Source organism: Callionymus lyra, chromosome 1 (assembly GCF_982586985.1).
Source record: "Callionymus lyra chromosome 1, fCalLyr1.hap1.1, whole genome shotgun sequence".
Lineage (NCBI taxonomy): Eukaryota > Metazoa > Chordata > Actinopteri > Syngnathiformes > Callionymidae > Callionymus > Callionymus lyra.
Genome location: NC_141818.1, coordinates 40,514,022 through 40,536,082, shown reverse-complemented (window position 1 = coordinate 40,536,082; position 22,061 = coordinate 40,514,022). Strand labels below are relative to the sequence as shown.

The 22,061-nt window shown below is 39.9% G+C and overlaps 1 protein-coding gene across 1 annotated transcript; it reads left to right on the top strand.

Annotated features, from left to right (window-relative positions):
* Nucleotides 1-1,181: 1,181 nt before the first annotated feature.
* Nucleotides 1,182-21,089, top strand: tbc1d9 (TBC1 domain family, member 9 (with GRAM domain)). Its single transcript, XM_087807570.1, has 21 exons — nucleotides 1,182-1,668; nucleotides 7,189-7,299; nucleotides 9,123-9,241; nucleotides 10,818-11,046; nucleotides 11,301-11,562; nucleotides 11,643-11,850; nucleotides 11,915-12,121; nucleotides 12,207-12,371; nucleotides 13,454-13,604; nucleotides 15,021-15,235; nucleotides 15,324-15,441; nucleotides 16,163-16,448; nucleotides 16,514-16,643; nucleotides 16,711-16,809; nucleotides 17,708-17,776; nucleotides 17,880-18,120; nucleotides 18,202-18,267; nucleotides 18,613-18,699; nucleotides 18,763-18,831; nucleotides 19,703-19,806; nucleotides 19,868-21,089. The coding sequence occupies exons 1-21, from the start codon at nucleotides 1,548-1,550 to the stop codon at nucleotides 20,576-20,578; spliced, it is 3,768 nt and encodes a 1,255-aa protein (XP_087663696.1). The 5' UTR covers nucleotides 1,182-1,547; the 3' UTR covers nucleotides 20,579-21,089.
* Nucleotides 21,090-22,061: the final 972 nt, after the last annotated feature.

Genomic DNA, 22,061 nt, shown 5'->3' with positions numbered 1-22,061 from the left:
AGACACAGCAATACAGCAATTATTCATAAAAATAAGAACAAGAACAAAGAGAAATAAAGAGAAAGAACAAGATGATACAATCTAAGTCTAAAGATAAAGAACATAGATCAAAGAAAAATAACAAAGACAAAGGAACATCATGATACTTTTACTTCACTCCTTCCCCCAAACTCGAATACAATCTAATAGCCCGAGGAATGAATGAGTCCCTGAGTCTATTAGTGTTGCATCATGGGAGGAGCATTCGTTCACTCCATCTGCTCCAATGAAAAGAGAGTTTTGTGCAAACATAAACATACTGATGATACAAAAGAGGTCCAGGATATATTCAAGAAACACATTAGTTGACCTTTAATAATAAGTTAACACTTGACGGTAACGAACCTTATCTATCATCTCTGACATGGCTTTATAGTTCCAGCTGTTTCATGCGTTTGTGACACTTCACTTTTCGGTTTGTGCGAGAAATACATTTTTTAAAAAGCTCACACTTGTCGAGGCTGTTTCAGTCTTTGAGGAAGAGAAAAGAGGAACACATCTTAAATGCTAATTTGTGTGTGGACACCCACACACCCTAAGTGATGGTATGTCTTTCATATACAGTTTATACAGTTTTTAAATAATATTTAAAATAAAAACATATCAAACAAAAATAATCATGAAAAAATGCGTTAAAAAAACAGGACAAAGGGGTGGGTATTTAGAAAGTGTTTGTATTAAATGTCACAAAGACTGAATGCACTTTCTCCGCGCAACCACAGAGAAAAAAACATAATGACTGTAAAGGTTAACGAGTCATTTCTTTCCTTTGATCTAATCATCGAAGAGGAGTCTAGACCCCCCTTTAGTGCTGTGGCTTATCAAGAGGGAAAGTTTATATAAAGCCACAGAAAGTCATATATATATACATATATACTGTGTGCGGGTGCACTTTAAACTCGTGGTGGATGTGAAGTTGAGAATTAATATAATTATATTGTAATATAATTAATAAAGGATAATAATAAAGTTGGAGTTTAAATCGCAGTGTTTATTTCCATATAAAAAAAAATTGTTTAAAATGTTTTGTTTATTTCGTTCGGTGACGTCACGCCATGCTCGATTTGTGACGTGTCTGCGCGACGTGCGGTGACGTCCCGCCGCCGAGGAAAAAGGAGGCGTTATTGTCAGGATAAAAGGACATATTCTGCTTTTGTCTTGTGCCTCGAGTCAGTTCGTCTGACCGAAAACCATTTTGCAATTCGCCTTCTAATTTTTTTTATATTATTTTTTATTTTATTTTCCTGCAAAACAGCAGCGCAACCCGGTTTGCGCAGGATTGTACGCCACAGCCTGAGACGCCACCGACCGCGACCAGAACCGGGGGTTCTGCTTACGAAACCAGAACATCAAAAAAGGAAAGCGGTGAAAGGTCCGGACGCGTTTCGGTTCCGCGGCTAATAATAGAAACGTTCGCTTCGAGACTTTCTGGGATCAAAAACACGGCGTCACGTCATCGGTCAGAACTGTTGTCTTCGCTCGATGGTTCCGTAAAACAGGTCCAGAACATGTGGGTCAGTCCCGAGGATGTGCTGCTGGCCGGTGCTTTGTGGGTCACCGAGCGGGCGAACCCCTACTTCGTGCTCCAGAAGCGGAAAGGCCACGGAGATGGAGGCGGAGGACTGGCAGGTGAGAGATCGTCAGAGTGCGTTGGTCTGGGTGGGTTGTTTTTTTTGTCACGTGACCGCTCGGGTCGACAGGTAGGGTGTTCACCTGGACGCCACAGATCACCCTCGACCAAAACAAACCGTGAGTCTGCAGATCGTTCATGACGAGTCATGGCTCTTTCTTTCTTCCTCAACAAAAACAAATTGTTTTTCCCAACAGATCTTGTGACACGTTTTACAATCCATCCATTTATTTTTCTAGCTCTTCATTTAAACACTTTTTTTTGGGGCGGGGAAAATATTACCATGAAGTTAGTTTGATATTGGATATTCCTAATAATCATATTCATAATGTGTATTCATTATTTTTACTATGCACCTCTCAAAATATTATATATGAATATTTATTTGTAAATATTGGTGTTTTTTTCACAATATTTTCCAAATGTTGGGATAAAATCAATTAAAATCAGTTTGAGATAATATAACTACATCATATTCATAATATGTATTCATTATTTTTACTTATGCACCTCTTAAAATATTTTATATAAATATTTATTTGTAAATATTGGTGGTTTTTTCCACAATATTTTCCAAATGTTGGGATAAAATCAGTTTGAGATCATAAAACGACATCATATTCATGATATGTATTCATTATTTTTACTGTTCATGTCTCAAAAATATTTTATATGAATATTTATTTGTAAATATTGGTGTTTTTTTCACAATATTTTCCAAATGTTGGGATAAAATCAATCAAAATCAGTTTGAGATAATAGAACTACATCATATTCATAATATGTATTCATTATTTTTACTATGCACCGCTCAAAATATTTTTTTTGTATATATTGGTGTTTTTTCTCAATAGCTTCCAAAAGTTGCGATAAAATCAATCAAAATCAGTTTGAGATCATAGAACTACATCATATTCATGATATGTATTCATTATTTTTACTGTTCATGTCTCAAAACATTTTAAATAAATATGTATATCTAAATATTGTTTTTTTTCACAATATATTCCAAATGTTGGGATGAAATCAATCAAAAACACTTTGAGATAATTGAACTAAATCATATTCATTATTTATATATATGTATGTATGTATGTATGTATGTGTGTGTGTGTTTGTGTATTCATTGTTTTTAAAACATTTTTATGTGTAAACCAAAATATGTCCAAACATCAGCTTTAAAAGCTCCTGGATTCGACTGTATCCTCTTGTCCTCAGTCATCGCCAAGATCTTCCAAGATTGTATCGTTCCTTTTTCTGCAGAGGACGTAATGACTGCTGCCATTTAGCGGCCGGAAGTTTATTTTTAACACAATTATATACAAACACAGCGAATATTTGCACATGAATTGTAAATTTAAAAAATTGAAACAAAGCCCTTGTTAGGATGGAATGTTGAAATGAAAGAATGCATGACTGAGTTTATAAATCCAGTAGGTACAACTTACTACGCTCGTGCCATCAGCTGTACGATACCAGTTTAATGCTAGTAATTCTATCATGTGTCATTCATTTGTTTAATGAAAAAAAATCTGACTTTAGGAAGACCTTAGCAAAGTTAAGTGATAAGATTTGGATATTTGTGACCACACCTTAACCATAGTTTTGAAGCCAATCCATCTTATAAATGCAGTATTAGTTTAGCTGTACTTCAGTCGAGAGGCAGAAATCATAGATTTGTGTCGGTAACATAATCAAACGTTAGGAGGGGGAAGTACAACTGTACAGTGTTTGCCAATAGTTTTGTATAACTGGCTTTAAATGTGTTTTATTATCAATGCTATAAAAGTTTGTTTTTTAACTGGTTGTGTATGTGACTTCTGGTCATTCTACAGCCAGCCTCAAGTGGACACTCGATGAACTGCAACTTTTTTGCACTTGACCCTTCGGGTGTAACCTTAAAATCTTGCAAAGTCATAACAAAAAAAACTTGTGGAGTGAACCTTTAAAAATATATATTCGATCAATTCCGTGAAGGCCGGTTACAAGACTCGTACTCGCGGGGTTTGTGCCCCAAATATTGTCACTTTTGTCACGGCACTTTCTTGCTCAGGTCAAGACTGCAGATTAGTCTAATTACGTTCCATCATTCCTCCAGATATTTCCCCTGAGAAGATAGAATGGAAAGAATGAAAGAAAATAGATGGATGGATGGATGGATAGATACACTTAATTGATCGTTCTGGAGATCTCATTCGGGAAATTATTTTTGAAGCATCAACACAGACGGTAGATTCAAGAACAAAGTACAATAAAAGGAAAAAAACAATCTAAAGATAAAGAACATAGATCAAAGAAAAATAACAAAGACAAAGGAAACAAAGATTAAAATGGAATAGAATCATCTTTTCGTTTCACTCCTGCACCCAAACTCAGAATTATAAATTCTACTAGCATGATAAATGAATGAGTCTCTGAGTCTATTAGTGTTGCATCATGGGAGGAGCATTCGTGCACTCCATCTGCTTCTCTGCCCAATGACTCAGTTTGAAATCCTTTTCAAGAATCATCCCATTGTAGAGCAATATAAGTGTATAAGAGTATAACGGATGTGATTTTGTGCAGAACAGAGAAACGTCTGCTGTTAGCACAGCGTATCATCGAGCAGCTTTAAAAGAAGGAGTCCACGGCCTTTTTCGTTACGTCGCATTTTAACGGTTAACTCGACAAAAGCCTGCAGCCACGCAGTCGTCTCTGCAAAATCCTGCTCTGCCTTCCACATCCCTTATGGATGATGTCATCGTTATGCAAGCGCTGAAGTGAGCCAGTTGGACCCGCCGGTGAAGGCATCAGCATCAAGAGCCAGACGTGAAGCGACACACTCTCTCAAAAAAAATTGGCGTGTCTGTGACCCGGAAGACTCTTTGCTTCATGGAAGATCACAACCATCTATGAAGTGATTAAACCTAAAAGTGGAAGCATGTACTTCCTCCATTTTGTGTTGTCGGTCATAAGGGGAATCACAAGACGACTAGAAAAAGGTTGTACATTTACATACAAAAAAAAGAGTGATTTGTATTTACCCATGCGTCGAACTGCTAACATTACGACCAGCTCTTTGTTAACTAGGCCAAGGTCTTGTTGTGATGAAAGCCGCAAGTTTAATTAGTTGTAGACTTTTGTCGTTGTACCTGTTTTTTTGCACAGTATAATTTTATATCGTACTATATGGCCTTGTAAAGTATTTGGCTCCAACAGAGCTCATTATATGATGCAAAGTTTTTTTCTTTATCAACATTTTATAGCTGGATGTGTTTTCTAATGGCTCGTTTTTGTTATGTTTCTGCAGAATATGTTCCTTCAGACATTTTGTTTGAAGGAATATTGTTGCATATCTTCAGGAAAAGGTGTAAAAAATGTTTCCTTAACTATGCACCGGTCTTTTAGAGGAATGAGGATTTTTTTTTTAAATGAGGAAGACAAAACTCAACAGTTTGCAGTGGCGTATAAAAGTTTCAATGTTATGATTTATAACCACAAATTTGCACAAGATACAAAGACGCAACTGTTGGTCCGTCTGAAGTGTAAGGCCAGAGAGAATCATGAATGCGTCATCTGGTAGATCTTTCTGATAGATAGATGGATAGATAGATAGATGGTGCATTCAGACCTAACTAAATTATCTCCTTCCTATTATTGAATCTCTTGTCCATTGGTTTAACTAATCTTTTTCTTCAAATCCTTTTCATTCCATGCTTCAGTGTTTTGTCACACATTTGTCAAATCTTTTCATTGTAGGCTTGCCAGATTATTCCAAAATACATTGATCATTTTTTATGGGTTTTTCCATGTTGTTTGAGATATGATACAGAACGAAGATGATACATTTCAACAATTATACGGAGATAAGAAGAATAAAACCGATGGAAATCTGATACTCAATCACAATATCAGACTTTCGGTTCGAGAGTTTGATTCTGCCGACCTCAGAGCTCTTTTATAACAAGGATGTCGGGCTCATGTATCGTCCGTTGAAAAAGAAAAGGCCCCCTGTTGACCGCTAGAAAGAACAACAACAGTACAGAGAGAGTCTAAAACAACACAGCTGGCGTAAGAGTTTTTCATCCATGATCCTCTCAGAAAAGGGTGAATTTCAAGTTGATATTTTAAATGCCAGTACAAAGTCAACACCGCACAAGGAGTTGAGCAAAACACACTCCGGCCCTCCCGTCTTCTTGAACACTCCAGACCTTGTGATGTTTTTCTTTAAAACGTGTCAAAGGAGAAGTTGTGTTCAGTGTCCGTCGGTTTAAAACAAGCTGGTGCCTTGTGAGATTTTAACCCTGCAGCTGGTTATATTGCCCGTCGTTTCTCTGTCCCTCCTTCACGGCTGTGGGCGCATGTTCATATTTAATCTGCGGATTTGTGCGTTGACACAACAAATTACTGCTAGGAAATCAACGACGATTGATTTTTAGATGGTATGTTAGCAGAGATTTTACTCGGTTGACAAACATTACATTTAAAGACATAATAAAGTAGTTTCCCAAGTAAGTTTCCCCACAAAAACTTTTCACATTCCTATTGATTTTATTGAATAAATACACTGTTAGGAATCAAATACTGATAATGATGGATGACGTTTTAGACTTTATTTAGTTGAATATTGCTAAGTCGTAAAAAGTAAGTACATGTTAGCAACACTTGTAAATAGCCATCAAAAAAAGTATAATTTTAATCTTTCGGTTTCATTAGCTGAAGCGAGACACTATGTTGTGGAAAAAGAGACGTTAATACTGTAACAAAGATTCAAGTTTTATCCTATAGTTAAGAAGTATTTATTGCTAGTGTAGTGTAACACAAGCTGAGCCAGAAGACAAAGCTCTTGATCCACCAGTACCTACATGTTTCTACTGTCATCTACGGTCAACAACTTTGTGACCCAGATAAAAAGATTGTGGATAAAAGTGACCCCATTGAATTTACAGTGAGGACGAGCTCGGTCATTCAGGAGAGACTCGACGTAGAACTGCTGCTGGAGAGGGGCCAGTTCAGGAATGGGCACCTTTTAAAAAGAATGCCATGTGGACCCATCCCTCGTGGGCGTGTCAAACTGGGGGGAGACTTCAAGGGCAAACCCGGGACAATGTTGGAAAGACTATGTGTCTTGCTTGACTTGGAAACCCCTTGGTTATCTTCTAGAAGAACTGGACTAAGACCAGATGACTACCACGAAGAGGCACAATTAAGTGTGTACAATTACATTAACATTGTCACAATGACACAAATATCACATCAACGTACTTCATTGTTTGTGAAGAATTAATTCTAAGGGAAAGTACCTTGAAATTTCTGATTCTGAGATCCATGACTTGTAAATAATCCTGTTAAGCACAGGAATTTAATCCCATGTCCTGATTTGGAAACTGTTTGACTCTTAACTATAACTTAAATATATCACTCGTACTAATGATCGTGTCGACCATAGCAAAAGTTCCGCTTTAATATAATATTTATTTCTTCCTTTTGTATTGTCTATTAAAAAAGCTTCTTTTTTTTTCTCCTTTTGTGTGTTTCAGGGCTTCTTGTTGGAACACTGGATGTCGTCCTTGACTCTAGTGCTCGAACGGCTCCGTATCGAATTCTGTACCAGACCCCTGACTCCTTAAGTTACTGGATCATTGCTCATGGTAGGTACCTCTGATTTTTACTAGCTATGCACAAAGACTTCAATCAGATTTCTTAATTTTAGGGTCATTTTTAGGGTAACAAATCGTTCAATTGAAGTAAAAAAGCTAGTTACTGTAACAATTAGTGACAGTTTGCAGGTTTAGTTTTCTCATTGTATCTGAGGGTTCATACCAAGGCTGGTAGAAGTTTAGGATGCAAATCTCTTGCTATCTTTTTTCACATCTTTACACTATTAGCAAAACACAAAGGAGAAAATACCTCCCCGATGCTGATCGTTTACACCCACAATTAAATTTTAATTATTGATGGGTTTTCGGTTTCGAATGAGATCGTTGGTTGTAAAACACAAGATGTCTTGTTAAGCAACTGTGAAATGCTTCAGGAGGGAAAACATTTTTTGCAGCACCAAATGTTTGTTTATTAGAATTTTTTTAATCGGGATTTAGCCAAAAAATAGTCACAAACCCTTAAAAAGATGCAAGGGTCGGAAACGGCAACAAATTGAATGACATTCTGTCTCATTTTAAAGGTAAAACCCACTTAGTTTTTGCCATTATTTGCTTTACTATCGGCTACTATTTGAATTGTTCACTTGTGGGGCCAATAAAGGTTTATCGTTCATATTCTTTCCAGTTATGATGCTTACAGCTAACAGAGGGAATTTCGACACAAACTTAACCTCCTTCCCGGAGGTGGTAAAGAGGCTCATAAAATATAGCAGATGGTATCGGTAGGTTTATTTTTTTTATCAATGATGAGTCATTTTAAATGATAAATCCACGACTGCAAGACTGAACAAGTTGCTAATGTATCATGTTTGATTGGCTTATTTTTGACAGATTGGTGGGAAAGAGAAAACATAGTTTGGGAGCTGTAAAGACTCCATATTAATTGTAAAACCTTTGTGCTTTCACCTCTGCACACACTTGATGAGATAACATCAGCCGCTGTAATAGCTTTTGCAGCAGAATTCCAAGGATCGCGTCACGCTCCAGTAGTTCTACAGAGCAGGACTTCCGTGTTTACTGGTGCTCTTTATATATCTTTATTGGCCACTATAGAGACAGCATTGTTCCTTAATTACACAATTCTATTTTTAAACTGTTGTTGTTGTCGTCCTGAGACTTGAATCAGACAACACTGACAACACAGGCTGACTAGCCTCTTTGTTTACTTTCACATTCTAGACAGAAATAGCAGCCCCTTTTGTTAAATGACCAGATCTGCTGCCTCTTATATTTTTAAGTTTTCACTTGAAACTGTGCAATAATAAGGGTTAGTAGATAGATGAACACAGACTGTATTATTCAACCAGATACATTCAAATACACATATTTTTATTTTATCAATAAGATGCACTAATTTCTTAATACGCGTCCATGAAGATGTTCTTAATTGGTTAAGAATGAAGGAGCTTCTTTTTTAAACTGGTCAAACTGCTCTTATTTTTAAGATTATTTGTTCTTTATTAAGTTTACTTTCTTCACACAACAACTTGCATTTAACATCAAATGTATATTGGCCATATATATATATATTTTATTATTTTCACTATACCTGATTATTATATATTTAACATGATTATTTGTTATGTGTGGATTGCTTTGCTCTTTATTTTTATTAACATATAAACACTAAACCGTGCATACCTTTGCCAAGGATTTCAAGCAAGAGAAACCAAGTGTCTTGGGTGAGCGGAGGACATGAAAACATGTCTTTCATTTTTGCTCGGCCTCATCAGCCGCCTGTTTCTCCCTCCCAGAAACCTGACACTGCGATCGTGTTTGCTCGAGTGCACTGATCTGCTGTCTGTCCTCCACAGGAACCTCCCGAAAAGAGATCACGGAGCACTGGGAGTGGCTGGAACACAACCTTCTCCAGACTCTGTCCATCTTTGAGAACGAAAATGACATCACTACCTTTGTTAAAGGAAAAGTGCAGGTGACTGAATCTTTTATGTTTTCTCTTCTTTAAAGACAAATAGCTTTTTTTTTTGTTTGTTTGTTTATTCAAAGCATCACTGTGAATGTCACAGAGGCAGTTGCTGGTTCACTTCTCCAGCTCAGCAACCCTCACTGTGGTGATTGTTGCAGATAGAAAATGTCGGAGCATCTAGGAGTCTCTTGCAGGGTCTCTTGAGCCCATAAACATCTCGACTGCAACAAGCAGTTGGACACATCAGTGATTTCTAAATCAGGAAATCAAATCCGTTTTCAGCATTTGAAGAAGAAGAAAGGATCACATGTGTCTGGATGATGGTTTAAATTGTTTCAGAGATAAGATGTGCATCTTTTTGATCCACATGTCCTTGTGATCCGGGTTTTTCCTCAGGACATGGACCTGTCATTCCAGGTCACAGTCATATAAGCATATTGTTGCACTTTTTAGAATATATTTAATTGAATCTAAATTTATTTTTTAAATTATTAATTTTATTTGGCCTTATTTGTAATTTGTGCTATTGCTACAGTTTTTTCCCTAATTTTAGGATTATTTTAGGAACATCTGAATGATTACTCTGCAATACTTTTACTCTGCAAGGCTTGTAGTATTGCTTTGCAAGGCTTGTAGTATTACTTTGCAAGGCTCTGTAGTATAACTTTGCAAGGCTTTTAGTATTATTTCCCAAGGCTCTGTAGTATTACTTTGCAAGGCTCTGTAATATTACTCTGCAAGGCTCTGTAATATTACTCTGCAAGGCTCCGTAATATTACTTTGCAAGGCTTGTAGTATTACTTCGTAAGGCTCTGTAGTATAACTTTGCAAGGCTCTGTAGTATTACTTTGCAAGGCTTGTAGTATAACTTTGCAAGGCTTTTAGTATTACTTTGCAAGGCTTTTTGTATCCTTCGCAAGGCTCTGTAGTATAACTTTGCAAGGCTCTGTAGTATTACTTTGCAAGGCTTGTAGTATTACTTTGCAAGGCTCTGTAGTATTACTTTGCAAGGATTTTAGTACTACTTTGCAAGGCTCTGTAATATTACTCTGCAAGGCTTGTAGTATTACTTTGCAAGACTCTACTATTTTCCTGCAAGGCTCTGTAATATTACTTTACAAGGCTTGTAGTATTACTTTGCAAGGCTCTGTAGTATTACTTTGCAAGGCTTGTAGTATTACTTTGCAAGGCTTGTAGTATTCCTTTGCAAGGCTCTGTAGTATTACTTTGCAAGGCTTGTAGTATTACTTTGCATAGTTTTAAGTATTAATTTGCAAGGCTCTGTAGTAGTAATTTGCAAGGCTTTTTATATTCATTTGCAAGGCTCTGTAGTAATACTTTGCAAGGCTTTTAGTATTACTTTGCAAGGCTCTGTAGTATTAATTTGCAAGGCTCTGTAGTATTACTTTGCAAGGCTTTTAGTATTACTTTGCAAGGGTCTGTAGTATTAATTTGCAAGGCTCTGTAGTATGACTCCACAAGACTCCATAGTATTACAGTATTTGCCTTCTCGCCTCTCTCTCTCTCTGTCTCTCTCTCTCTCTCTCTCTCTGGTTGTTGACTCTCTGTTGTTCTCCTGCAGGGCATCATCGCAGAGTACAACAAGAACATTGACGTGAAAGAGGACGACGACACTGTCAAGTTTAAGGAGGCGAGCGCCAAATTCCGCAAGTTGTTTGGGATGCCTGATGAGGAGAAGCTGGTCAACTATTACTCGTGCAGCTACTGGAAGGGAAAGGTCCCTCGGCAGGGATGGCTGTACCTCAGCATCAACCACATCTGCTTCTACTCGTACCTGCTTGGAAAAGAAGGTGTGTAGTTGGTGTTATAAATATTTATTTTTCATTTTGTGAGGTTAGCAATATTTAAATGACCCCTTTAGGTAATAATTCAACATCACCAGCCTTCAGCCAGAAGAACTAATGGCCAATTTTACACTTATAAATAGAAGCTATTATGTCTGTGGCGAATGGAGTTCTTCCTGTAAAAGTCGTCTGACTTGATATGTCATGGTTGAGGTTGGAAGAACGTTAATATCCCTGCTCCCCTTCCTCTCACTCGCCAGTCAAACTGGTGGTCCGTTGGGCCGACATCACCCAGCTGGAGAAGAGCAGCACTCTGCTGCTGCCGGAGGGGATCAAGGTCAGCACTCGCAGCCACGAGCACATCTTCTCCGTCTTCCTGAACATCGGCGAGACGTTCAAACTGGCCGAGCAGCTGGCCAACATCGCCATGCGTCAGCTCCTGGACAACAAGGGCTTCGAGCAGGACCGCTCGCTGCCCAAACTCAAGAAGAAGTCTCCCAAGAAGGTGTCGGCCCTGAAGAGGTGAGACGTCTGCCGATGCCTCCTTAAATCATGTCTGTTTTGTTTAATTCATGCCACGTTCTTCGTTTATCCTCCTTCAGAGATCTCGACGCGAGGGCTAAAAGCGAAAGGTACAGAGCGCTGTTTCGTCTGCCCAAAGACGAGAAGCTGGACGGACACACCGGCTGCACGCTCTGGACACCTTTCAACAAGATGCACATCCTGGGACAGATGTTCGTGTCCACCAACTACATCTGCTTCACGAGCAAGGAGGAGATGCAGTGCAGCCTCATCATTCCCCTCCGCGAGGTTCGGTCTCCACCGTTTAATCCTGTTGAAGTTTCGAGGTTTGTGACGCGTTTCACTCTTGAAGGTGACCATCGTGGAGAAGGCCGACAGCTCCAACGTCCTGCCCAGCCCGCTCTCCATCAGCACCAAGAATCGAATGACGTTTCTGTTCGCCAACCTCAAGGACCGAGACTTCCTGGTGCAGCGCATCTCCGACTTCCTGCAGCAGACCACATCGAAGATCTACCTGGAGAGGGAACTCACCAGCAGCCTTAACAGCTCGGACGATGAGGTACGATGATCAACCGATCACCCTCTTATGACCACGAATATACACGGGTGGCCCCCGGTTTATTTTCATTTTATTGGCTATGCAGGCTTACTCCCAGCAGGGGTCGCTGCTCTCCAGCAGCCCGCAGCTCAGTCTTGGATCGGAAGGAGAGCGAACCTTCAACCTCAATGACAGCAGCGTGCCGACAGCCACACAGGCTCTCATGACCATGTACCGCCGCCGCTCGCCGGAGGAGTTCAACCCCAAACTAGTGAGTCGCAGTTGCATCGGTTCATGAACATCGTTCCCATCAACGGAACACGCCGCCAAGTCTCCGTTTGGACTATCGGAGGCGACTTTTAGAATAGAGCTTCTCTTTAGTTTGAGTCCAAACATGTACTCGTTCACCAGCGACCAAATGGCTACTTGAATATTAACATGAATTGTAGGAGGTCTAGTTTCGAGTTCAATGTAAAACTGGTATTCAATACTTGTTGAAATCTCTTCAGAGCCAAATAAAACGATTAGGTGGGTCATTCATCCCGGTTAGCAGTCGATACGATATATTGTTATACTATAGTAACGAGGATATATGTGTAGTATTGTCAAGTATTTGACACTGTTATTGCAGAATTTACAGACCACATGATGAGTTGAAACTGTATATACATACATATTTTGGTTTCAATCAAAATGTAAGCAAACGCCAGCTTTAAAATTCTGCTTGAGGCGACTGTATCCTCTCGTCCTCAGTGGTCACCGTTATCACGCAGGATTTCTTGTTCCTTTTAGCTTCGGAGGTCATAAGACTGCTGCAAAGTAACGGCTCGAAATTTAAATTGCTACACAAAAATGAAGAAAAAGAAAGCTCCATGCAAATTGTAAATTTAAAACAAAAATCTAATTATTATTATTATTCTTTTTTATTATACATTTTATTTAATGTAAATCTAAGATATCATTAAAAAGTCCAAATATTTATCTCTCTATACTGTATATACGTGTACGTATATATATATATATACATATTTACACACACAATATATATATATGTATGTAAGTAAGTAAGTAATTTTTATTTGTATAGCGCTTTTCCAGACCAGGGTCACAAAGCGCTTAAACAATCAAAACAATATTCAATAAAGTATATATTTTAAAGATCAAGATAAAACTGATAACACAACAGGAGTTCCAGAAAATCAATATGTACGATAATTGTAAGTAAATAATAGTTATTGTTGAAGTGCATTTCTAGACAAGGCTCACAAAGTGCTTTAACAATCAAAAACAATACACATTTAAAATATATACTTTAAAAGGCCAATTCTAAAATCTGACCTCTTGCCTTTGAAGGCTAAGGAGTTCCTGAAGGAGCAGGCGTGGAAGAACCACTTTGCAGAGTTCGGCCAGGGCGTGTGCATGTACCGCACGGAGAAGACGAGGGAGCTGGTGCTGAAGGGGATTCCTGAGAGCATGAGAGGCGATCTGTGGCTGCTCTTCTCTGGTGAGGCTTGAATGCACTCGGATGTTGTCGGTCCATCAGATGAACCAACACCGGGCGACACCCAGTTTAATGCACGGTCACAGATCACAACACTTTACAGCTCCTCGTTGTCTCGTGACCCCGATACACTCTCACTTCTTCACATGTAAACAAAGACCCAAAGGATCTTCATGGTTTCTTTTGAAAACCAGTAACTAGTTTGTCAAGACGGCAGCTCGAGTGACGAATGTCACGAGGTAATGAGTCATAAATGTGTCAGTAGGAGGAGGAAGCATTCTTGCTGTGTTGTAACTTGATAGGTTTCTGTCTATGAATTACTACAGTCTGTAAGTATTTGGTTACATAACTAGTAATTGTATAATCCATTCTTTTAAAGTGATAAATTATAAATTGATTACAAAAATGATGATAGAAGTCATGATCTTAATTCAAGAGGGATCAGCACAAGTGGAAGAAAATCTTGGAATAATGTACTTGGTATGAGTTGGATAAAGATAAATCCAGGTAGGAAGTTGTACGAGTCGAACAAATACTGAAATAAATTTAAATGATTTGAGACCCAAAATGATAATTGAGTAACTTTTTCTTTTCACCTTGTTTATTTAATATTTCTTCCTCTTTAAACAAATATTATTGATGTTTTCATGAAGCTTCTTGAAGCTTCATTTTCTAAGCTTCTTAGTCACAGATGGAGGGTTTCATTGAAGTTGTTGCTCAAAGCCAAAGAATATACTGTCAATACTGCCATCTAGTGGGCTGTGAAAATGATGCTTCATGAGACATCATCAGCCCTTCATTACATATTCGCTCACATCTGGATTTTCTATTTCAATGATGGAGACTGAGTTTGATGCACGTTAGATACAATATGTGTCACCTTTACGGCCAATGACAGGATATATTACGATACTGTACAAACAAGGATATATGTGTAGTATTGTCAAGTACTTGACTCTGGTGTTGCAGAATTTACAGACACACACATGACAAACACATGACCCTTGACCAAGTCGTAACGGCTTAATATCAGCTTTAAAAGCTGCTGGAGTCGACTGTATCCTCTCATCCTCAGTCATGGGATCTTGCTTTATTTCATTGTTCCTTGACGTGACGTTGACGTTGAATGCAACACAAAAATAAATATGATATTTGCTTGTTATTTGTACATAATCATATATAATTATTTTAGTTTAGACACACTTTATTGACCTGTAAACCATGAAGGAACTATTGTAAGGAAATCAATTGAAAGTTGCCCCATAAATCAATACATTGCTGATGAAAAGCGATACAGTATTTTGAAAAAAAATGGCAATATATATCACAGTATTGATGTTTTTAAAAGTCTATTGCACATGGTATAGATGTTTGAATGGATTGTCCACGATGAAAACATTTTTTCAACACGTGTCTCAGGTGCCATCAACGAGATGGAAACGCACCCCGGGTACTACGAGGACCTGGTGGAGAAGTCGATGGGAAAATACAACCTGGCGACGGAGGAGATCGAGAGAGACCTGCACCGCTCTCTGCCCGAACATCCCGCCTTCCAGAACGAGATGGGCATCGCCGCCTTGAGAAGAGTCCTGACGGCCTACGCCTTCAGGAACCCCAACATTGGATACTGTCAGGTGCTCGACAGGCGACGGTCGCGTTGAGAGTTGTGTATTTTGTCAGCAGTGGTTTTTGTTTGATCGTGATGTCAACGGATCCTTCCAGGCCATGAACATCGTGACGTCCGTGTTGCTGCTCTACGCTAAAGAAGAGGAAGCCTTCTGGCTGCTGGTGGCGCTGTGTGAGAGGATGCTGCCGGACTATTACAACACCAGAGTCGTGGGTCAGTAGTTCCGAAATGGTAAACTAGATTTAAAAGTGACAAATGGGAACTTTTAAACTTGTTTTTACATTATGAACACTAATAAATGCCAGGGGACTTTTAGCAGTACCAAAAAAACCCAACTTATAACCCATTATGAACACTAATAAATGCCAGGGGACTTTTAGCAGTACCAAAAAAACCCAACTTATAACCCATTGAGTAGTTGGTTCAAATTCTCTTTAAGCTGTTTTTCATCCATTTTGTGTAAAAATGTGTTTTTTATGTGCAAGTGCTTTGTTTATTTTGTTTCACAGTCAATCATTTGAAATTTACAAATAATCTAATTTTTTTGTCTAATTTGGTGAGCTCTTTAACACCATTTCAGTGATAAATATTTTATAGCACCACTACAGTATGTTTAAGAAACATCTTAAGACGTTTTTATTTGTTCAGGCTTTTCCTTGATTTTCTGGAACTCCTGTTGTGTTATCAGTTTTATCTTGATCTTTAAAATATATACTTTATTGAATATTGTTTTGATTGTTTAAGTGCTTTGTGACCCTGGTCTGGAAAAGCGCTATACAAATAAAAATTACTTACAGAAAATGTGATATATTTGTTAATGGCTCCCCCAGTGTTAGAATGGTGTAATTACAAATATCAAGCGCTTTAGTCGTGTCCATTTTATCTTCAAAGTCAGTGCTTTCTACAAGATTCTACAATATCTCTTGCTTCACAGGTGCTCTGGTAGATCAAGGCGTGTTCGAGGAACTCGCCCATGAACATGTTCCCCAACTGTACGACTGCATGCAGGACCTGGGGGTCATCTCCACCATCTCGCTCTCCTGGTTCCTCACCCTCTTCCTGTCCGTCATGCCGTTCGAGAGCGCCGTGGTGGTGGTGGACTGCTTCTTCTACGAGGGCATCAAGGTCATCTTCCAGCTCGCCCTCTCCGTGCTTCACGACAGCATCGATCAGCTGCAGAACTGCAAGGACGACGGCGAGGCCATGACCGTGCTGGGGAGGTGAGAGGGAAGCCCTTTTGAAAAAATGGTCCTCAAGACCTTTTCTGAGCATGTTTGTGTCGCAGGTACTTGGACAGCGTGACCAACAAGGACAGCACGATGCCGCCGATCCCGCATCTGCACTCCCTGCTGACCGACAACGGGGAGCCTCACCCCGAGGTGGACATTTTCAAACTCGTCCAAAACTCCTACGAGGCAAGACCAGCTTTTATTTTCTGAAAACATTCTTCTCGTCAACTCATCCTTCCTGTGGCTCTTCCAGAAATTTGGAACAATCCGTGCTGATGTCATCGAACAGATGCGTTTCAAACAACGACTGCGGGTCATTCAGACCATCGAGGACACGACCAAACGCAACGTGGTGAGTGTGACCCCAACATTCCATCGCTGACCCACATTCACGACAACAACAATCTCATCCAGGAGCAGATTTGAAGTAGTGATGAAGCTTCATGAAACAGTGTCATGTTGTTTAGAGGTCAGTAGGTGGCGCCATCGGTTTAAAAATTATGTTTCATTAGAACAGTTGTTCAAAATGAAGGAAAAAAGTGCATAGACCGCCATCTAGTGGACTCTGAAAATAATGATACTGCTTCATGAAGCTTCATCAGACCATCACTAGTTTGAAGCTCATGCTAACTGTTTAACCCTTTTATGACTCCATTACTTTAATAACATTTTTGGCTGTAAAATGTAAAAATATTTTGCCCTCATACTCCAACAAATCTATTTTAATAAAAAGTCATGCTTCAAGAAACAAGGATATATATATATGTATTTTTAGTATTGGCAGAGTACTTTTCATTTGGCGTTGCTGAATTTACAGACCACATGAAGTCGTAACTGGTTTTCTTCGTTTTAAAAACCAAATCATTTCCAAACATCTGGTTTTAAAGATGCTGTATTCGACTGTATCCCCTTGTCCTCAGTCCTCGTCGGGATCTTGCGGAATTTCAATGTTACTTTTCCTTGAAGAGGCACCCAATGACTGCTGCCACCTAGAGGTCCGAAGTTGAATTGCAACACAAAAATGAATGAATGCTGAAAATTAAAAAGAAATTTGGACGCACTTTATTATTCCTCGTTGCAGAACAATATTTGCCTCTTCATTAATTAGTCATTTTCGTTAATGCTAACGCTCATCATCTCCATTAATACGTCAATCGGCAACAACTTTCACATTTAGACTTTCGTCTTTTGGCTCAGCTCTCCCTCAACACGACAGACCTCTTGACTCTCAACCCGGGTGTTTGTTTCAGGTCAGAACGATTGTGACGGAAACCGCATTCAGCATCGACGAGCTGGAGGAGCTTTTCGTTCTCTTTAAGGTGAGCTCGTGGCTCCGCACTTCGAAAAAAAACCTTCTTGAAAATCAAACTCTGAGAGTAAAAGTCTCATTTAATTGGATTTATTTTAAATCATTATCTTCAGACGGAGCACCTGACGAGCTGCTACTGGGGCGGGAGCAGCAACCCCACCGAGCGCCACGACCCGAGCCTGCCCTACCTGGAGCAGTACCGCATCGACGTGGAGCAGTTCAAGGGTCTGTTCGCCCTGCTGTTCCCCTGGTCCAACGGGGCTCACACCGACTCGCTGGCCGTTCGCTTCTTCCGTCTCCTGGACCTGAACGGCGACGGGCTCATCAATTTCCGGGAGTTCATCAGCGGACTCGGTGAGCTCGAGAGGAGGTTTTTGAAATATTAATGCGGCGGAAGTGTATTTTAGGCTCTTGACACGTCTCGTGGTTTTTCAGGCGTTCTTTGTCATCTGGACCTCACGGAGAAGCTGAAGCTGCTCTACAAGATGCACGTTCTACCGGGTGAGGTTTCAACTCGGCAAGTTATAAACACTAATACTAATAAACACAAACTGTCTACGAGACAATCCGATGCTAGGAGGCCTTGATTTTAAAATATTTATATTTGTGTTTGTCTTCCTTCACCAAACACACTTGGAAGTCTCTGTATAATCTGTTCCTTATCTTACCTTAAGTAAGAACAGCAACTTTGATTTTGAGACTTCAAAAAAAAGGAAGTAAAGATGGATTTTCTTGGGATTGTTGACCTTCATAAGGTTCATGTATCATGAAATATTTGTTAAAAACATTTGTATAAACACTTCGGTCTATGTTCCAACATGAAGTTGACAAGAGCGTCTCTTCCAGAGCTGACTCATGAGCAGGAAGAACCGGATTCTGCGTTCGAGGCGACCCAGTACTTCTTCGAGGACATCACTCCAGAGGCGTCTCTCGGTGAGAACTTCCGTCTTGTGACCCTTCGTTCTTCACGTGTAGTTGACCTTTCGCCCTCCTCAGGTCTGGACTCCAAGAGCAGGGCGGAAAAAGATGATGGTTTTGTCAGAGTGACGTTCAAGACCGAGAAAGGTGAGCGGAGGAGCATCGGTGTATTTAATATTTTTGCAATGTTCAGACTTATGGTACATATTTACAGCATCAATTTTATTCTCACCCATTACTGTTTCATTAAACCTTATTTAATGATCATCACTATGCTCTTATATTTCATCACTAGACGTCAATATTGTATTTTAAACAATTGTTAAAACCATTTATTTCATTATCAACACATGGATTTTGTGATAATGTGATGTTCCTTTAATTCAAAATCATAGAAATCAGGAGAAAAATCTCACTTTTCTTTTAATACTGTTACACTATTTCACATTAGTAAATACATTAAAGGTGAATTAAAGAGCAACTAATGTTAATTTAAGTGTCTTTTAAATAGATCCTGGACCTCTATTGTATCATCAGTGTCTGTTTGTACAAAACTCTCTTCATTTAAATTATTACATTAGAACATAATCATAAAAACACATTTTTTCTGGAGATTAAATCTTGTTTACCATAACCACACCCACTCTGCTGTGATTGGTCAAGCCGAGTCACCGTGCGTCATCAATCCCGGAAGTCTCCACTTCCAATGGACTCGTTGTATAAACAAAGCGGGGCATGATTACAGCTGCCTGGAGGAGGAGTGAAGCCATTATCACGTCATAATGGACTCCGCTCTCGTAACCTCTCGTTCGCCCAGATTTCAGACGGGGGAGAACTTTATAAAGAAATAAGTTCAAAACATGGTCATGATGAGAGACTTACTGCATCTTGGGGAGGAAGACTTCAAGATTTGAAGTCATGAGTTGCTCTTTAATTGAGGGGCAGGTTGAAGGTTGAAGCCCCAGCGAGGTCACACGTGTGCACTCGACTGATTAAAAAAAAAAACATCTTGTTTCAGTGAAGAAACTCAACAACCCTGACTATCGTCAGTACCTGAAACTGTGGAACCAGGACGCCAAACCCAAGTTGGAGCACACTAAAGACCTGCCGAAGCTGAATCAGGTAACACGACCTCGCGTCCCGTTTCTGAGGAGCTGTCGCTCAAACTTGTCTTGGTGTTCAGGGTCAGTTCATCGAGCTCTGCAAGACCCTCTACTGCATGTTCAGCGAGGACTCGGCCGAGCAGGAGCTCTACCACGCCACCGCCACCGTCACCAGCCTGCTGCTGGAGATGGGCGAAGTCGGCAAACTCTTCTCGTCCACGAGGAGGGAGTCCAACCAAGGGCTGAAGCCGGACCAGAACGCAAGGGACGAAACCGACCCAAAAATGACTGAGCAAACTGGGCGGGGCGAGTGGTCGCCGGGTGAGGAAGGGAAGGCGGAGGAAGAATGCGAGCAGCCGGCGCCCATGCAGGACATCAAGCTGGAGGACTCCTCCCCTAAAGACACTGGGACCTCCTCGGCCATGCTGATCTCCGACGACGAGACCAAAGACGACACGTCCATGTCGTCCTACTCGGTCCTGAGCGCGGGGTCCCACGAGCTGCACTGCGAAGACATCGCCGACGACACGGTGCTGGTGGCCAGCGGATCGTCGGGCGAGAACGACCCCCGACCCCTCGGCCCCGGCCTGTCGCACAGCACCAGCGTGGACAAGGACTGGGCCATCACCTTCGAGCAGTTCCTGGCCTCCCTGCTCACCGAGCAGGCCCTGGTCCGATACTTCGAGAACCCGGTGGACGTAGCGGCCCGGATCACGAACGCCAAGAACGTGCGGAAAGGGGGGCGCCCCCGGCTGTCGTCCAGTGACTATGAAATCTCTCTATCGGGTTGAAGCCTCAGCTCAGATAGTTTGAAGGAATGTCTGGAAATGTGAAAGTAGCTTTTATGAGGATGTCGTTTTCATGGAATGTTGCTGTTGTCCTTGTACTTATCAGACAATATAGATGTTACTGATGTAATCCCAACGGTTCCCGTGTAGAAGTTAGTGTGCACAGTTAGCGCTACGAATCCACGGTCAAATATAGTACGATCACGGACCAGGTCTTCACGTTACCAGCTGCTGTTTTTTTTTTCCTCAACAAATCAGTTTAACTTGAATTTTATTTGCCTTTTTAAAAAAAAAGTGATTTCACTAAACTATTGCTAGTTCAAAGCCTTTACTTTTATGTTTACAACCTTATATGAGCCACAGATACCTGCTGTCCACATGCATCGGCGAAGAGCCTTTTGTTTCTACGTTTGTGACACTGCGTTCTTTTTTTTTTGTTTTTAATGAATATATTTTAATGTACAAGTATGTCATGACCTCCACTCCATCTGATTAAAATCACAGTACAACACTGCGCAGTTGAGTGATTTAGTGACCTCTTTAACAGTTTCAGTCGCACAGCGCCCCCGTGTGGTGATAAATATGAGTAAAAAGTTGTTGTAGCAAACGGGAAAAATTCAGGAACTTCTACACAATTGTCACTGGATTCAAGATAAGTGGACAAATATTGATATTCCCTGCTTCACGGTATACTATCTCACTACTTGCCGTCTATTCTTCACTACTCGACAGTGACTATTAACTAACAGTATAACTATTATTGAGGACTGAAAGTATGTAGCCACTGGAAAGTATGCAGTGAGCACTAGATAGTATGTAGTCTGGTGCTCACTACATACATCTATTCCTTACAACTTACGATATGGTTTTTAATACTCACTATCTAGTGTATTCTACTCACTATCTAGAGCTCACTACATAATATATATCCCTCACTACATACTTTCTAGTGCTCAGTAGAGAGTAGTGAGGATAGAGGTTGTATGTACTGAGTGTCTGGTTTATAATACTTTCCATCTAGTGCTCACTACCAGTGGTAGACATCAGACATGTCACAATATCTTACAGTAACGATGTATTTTATTACACAAAACAGTATAAACTTTCTGAATGTATTCGATATAAATAAATATTGCAAAATATATGATGTATCAATGAAAAAAAAAATATATAAAATATAATATACAAATAAAATATAGGAACAATATTCTTAATAGCACAAATCCTTCATCACATAAATAACACACTCGAAAAATATATATATATTACACTGTTCCAATGAGACCAGAACACGCTAAAAGTTGACCTTTCTGGCCTTCCTTGATGCAAAATCATCAACGTGCAGGAATTATATATACATGTATATATAATATTATGAATGAAACGTGCGTTATATGGAAGAAATTCATCGTGTGACTGACTTTACAGTATATTATCCCCCCGTCCGATCATTTGGAGAGACCCAGAGGTGAAGTGTCCCCCGCGC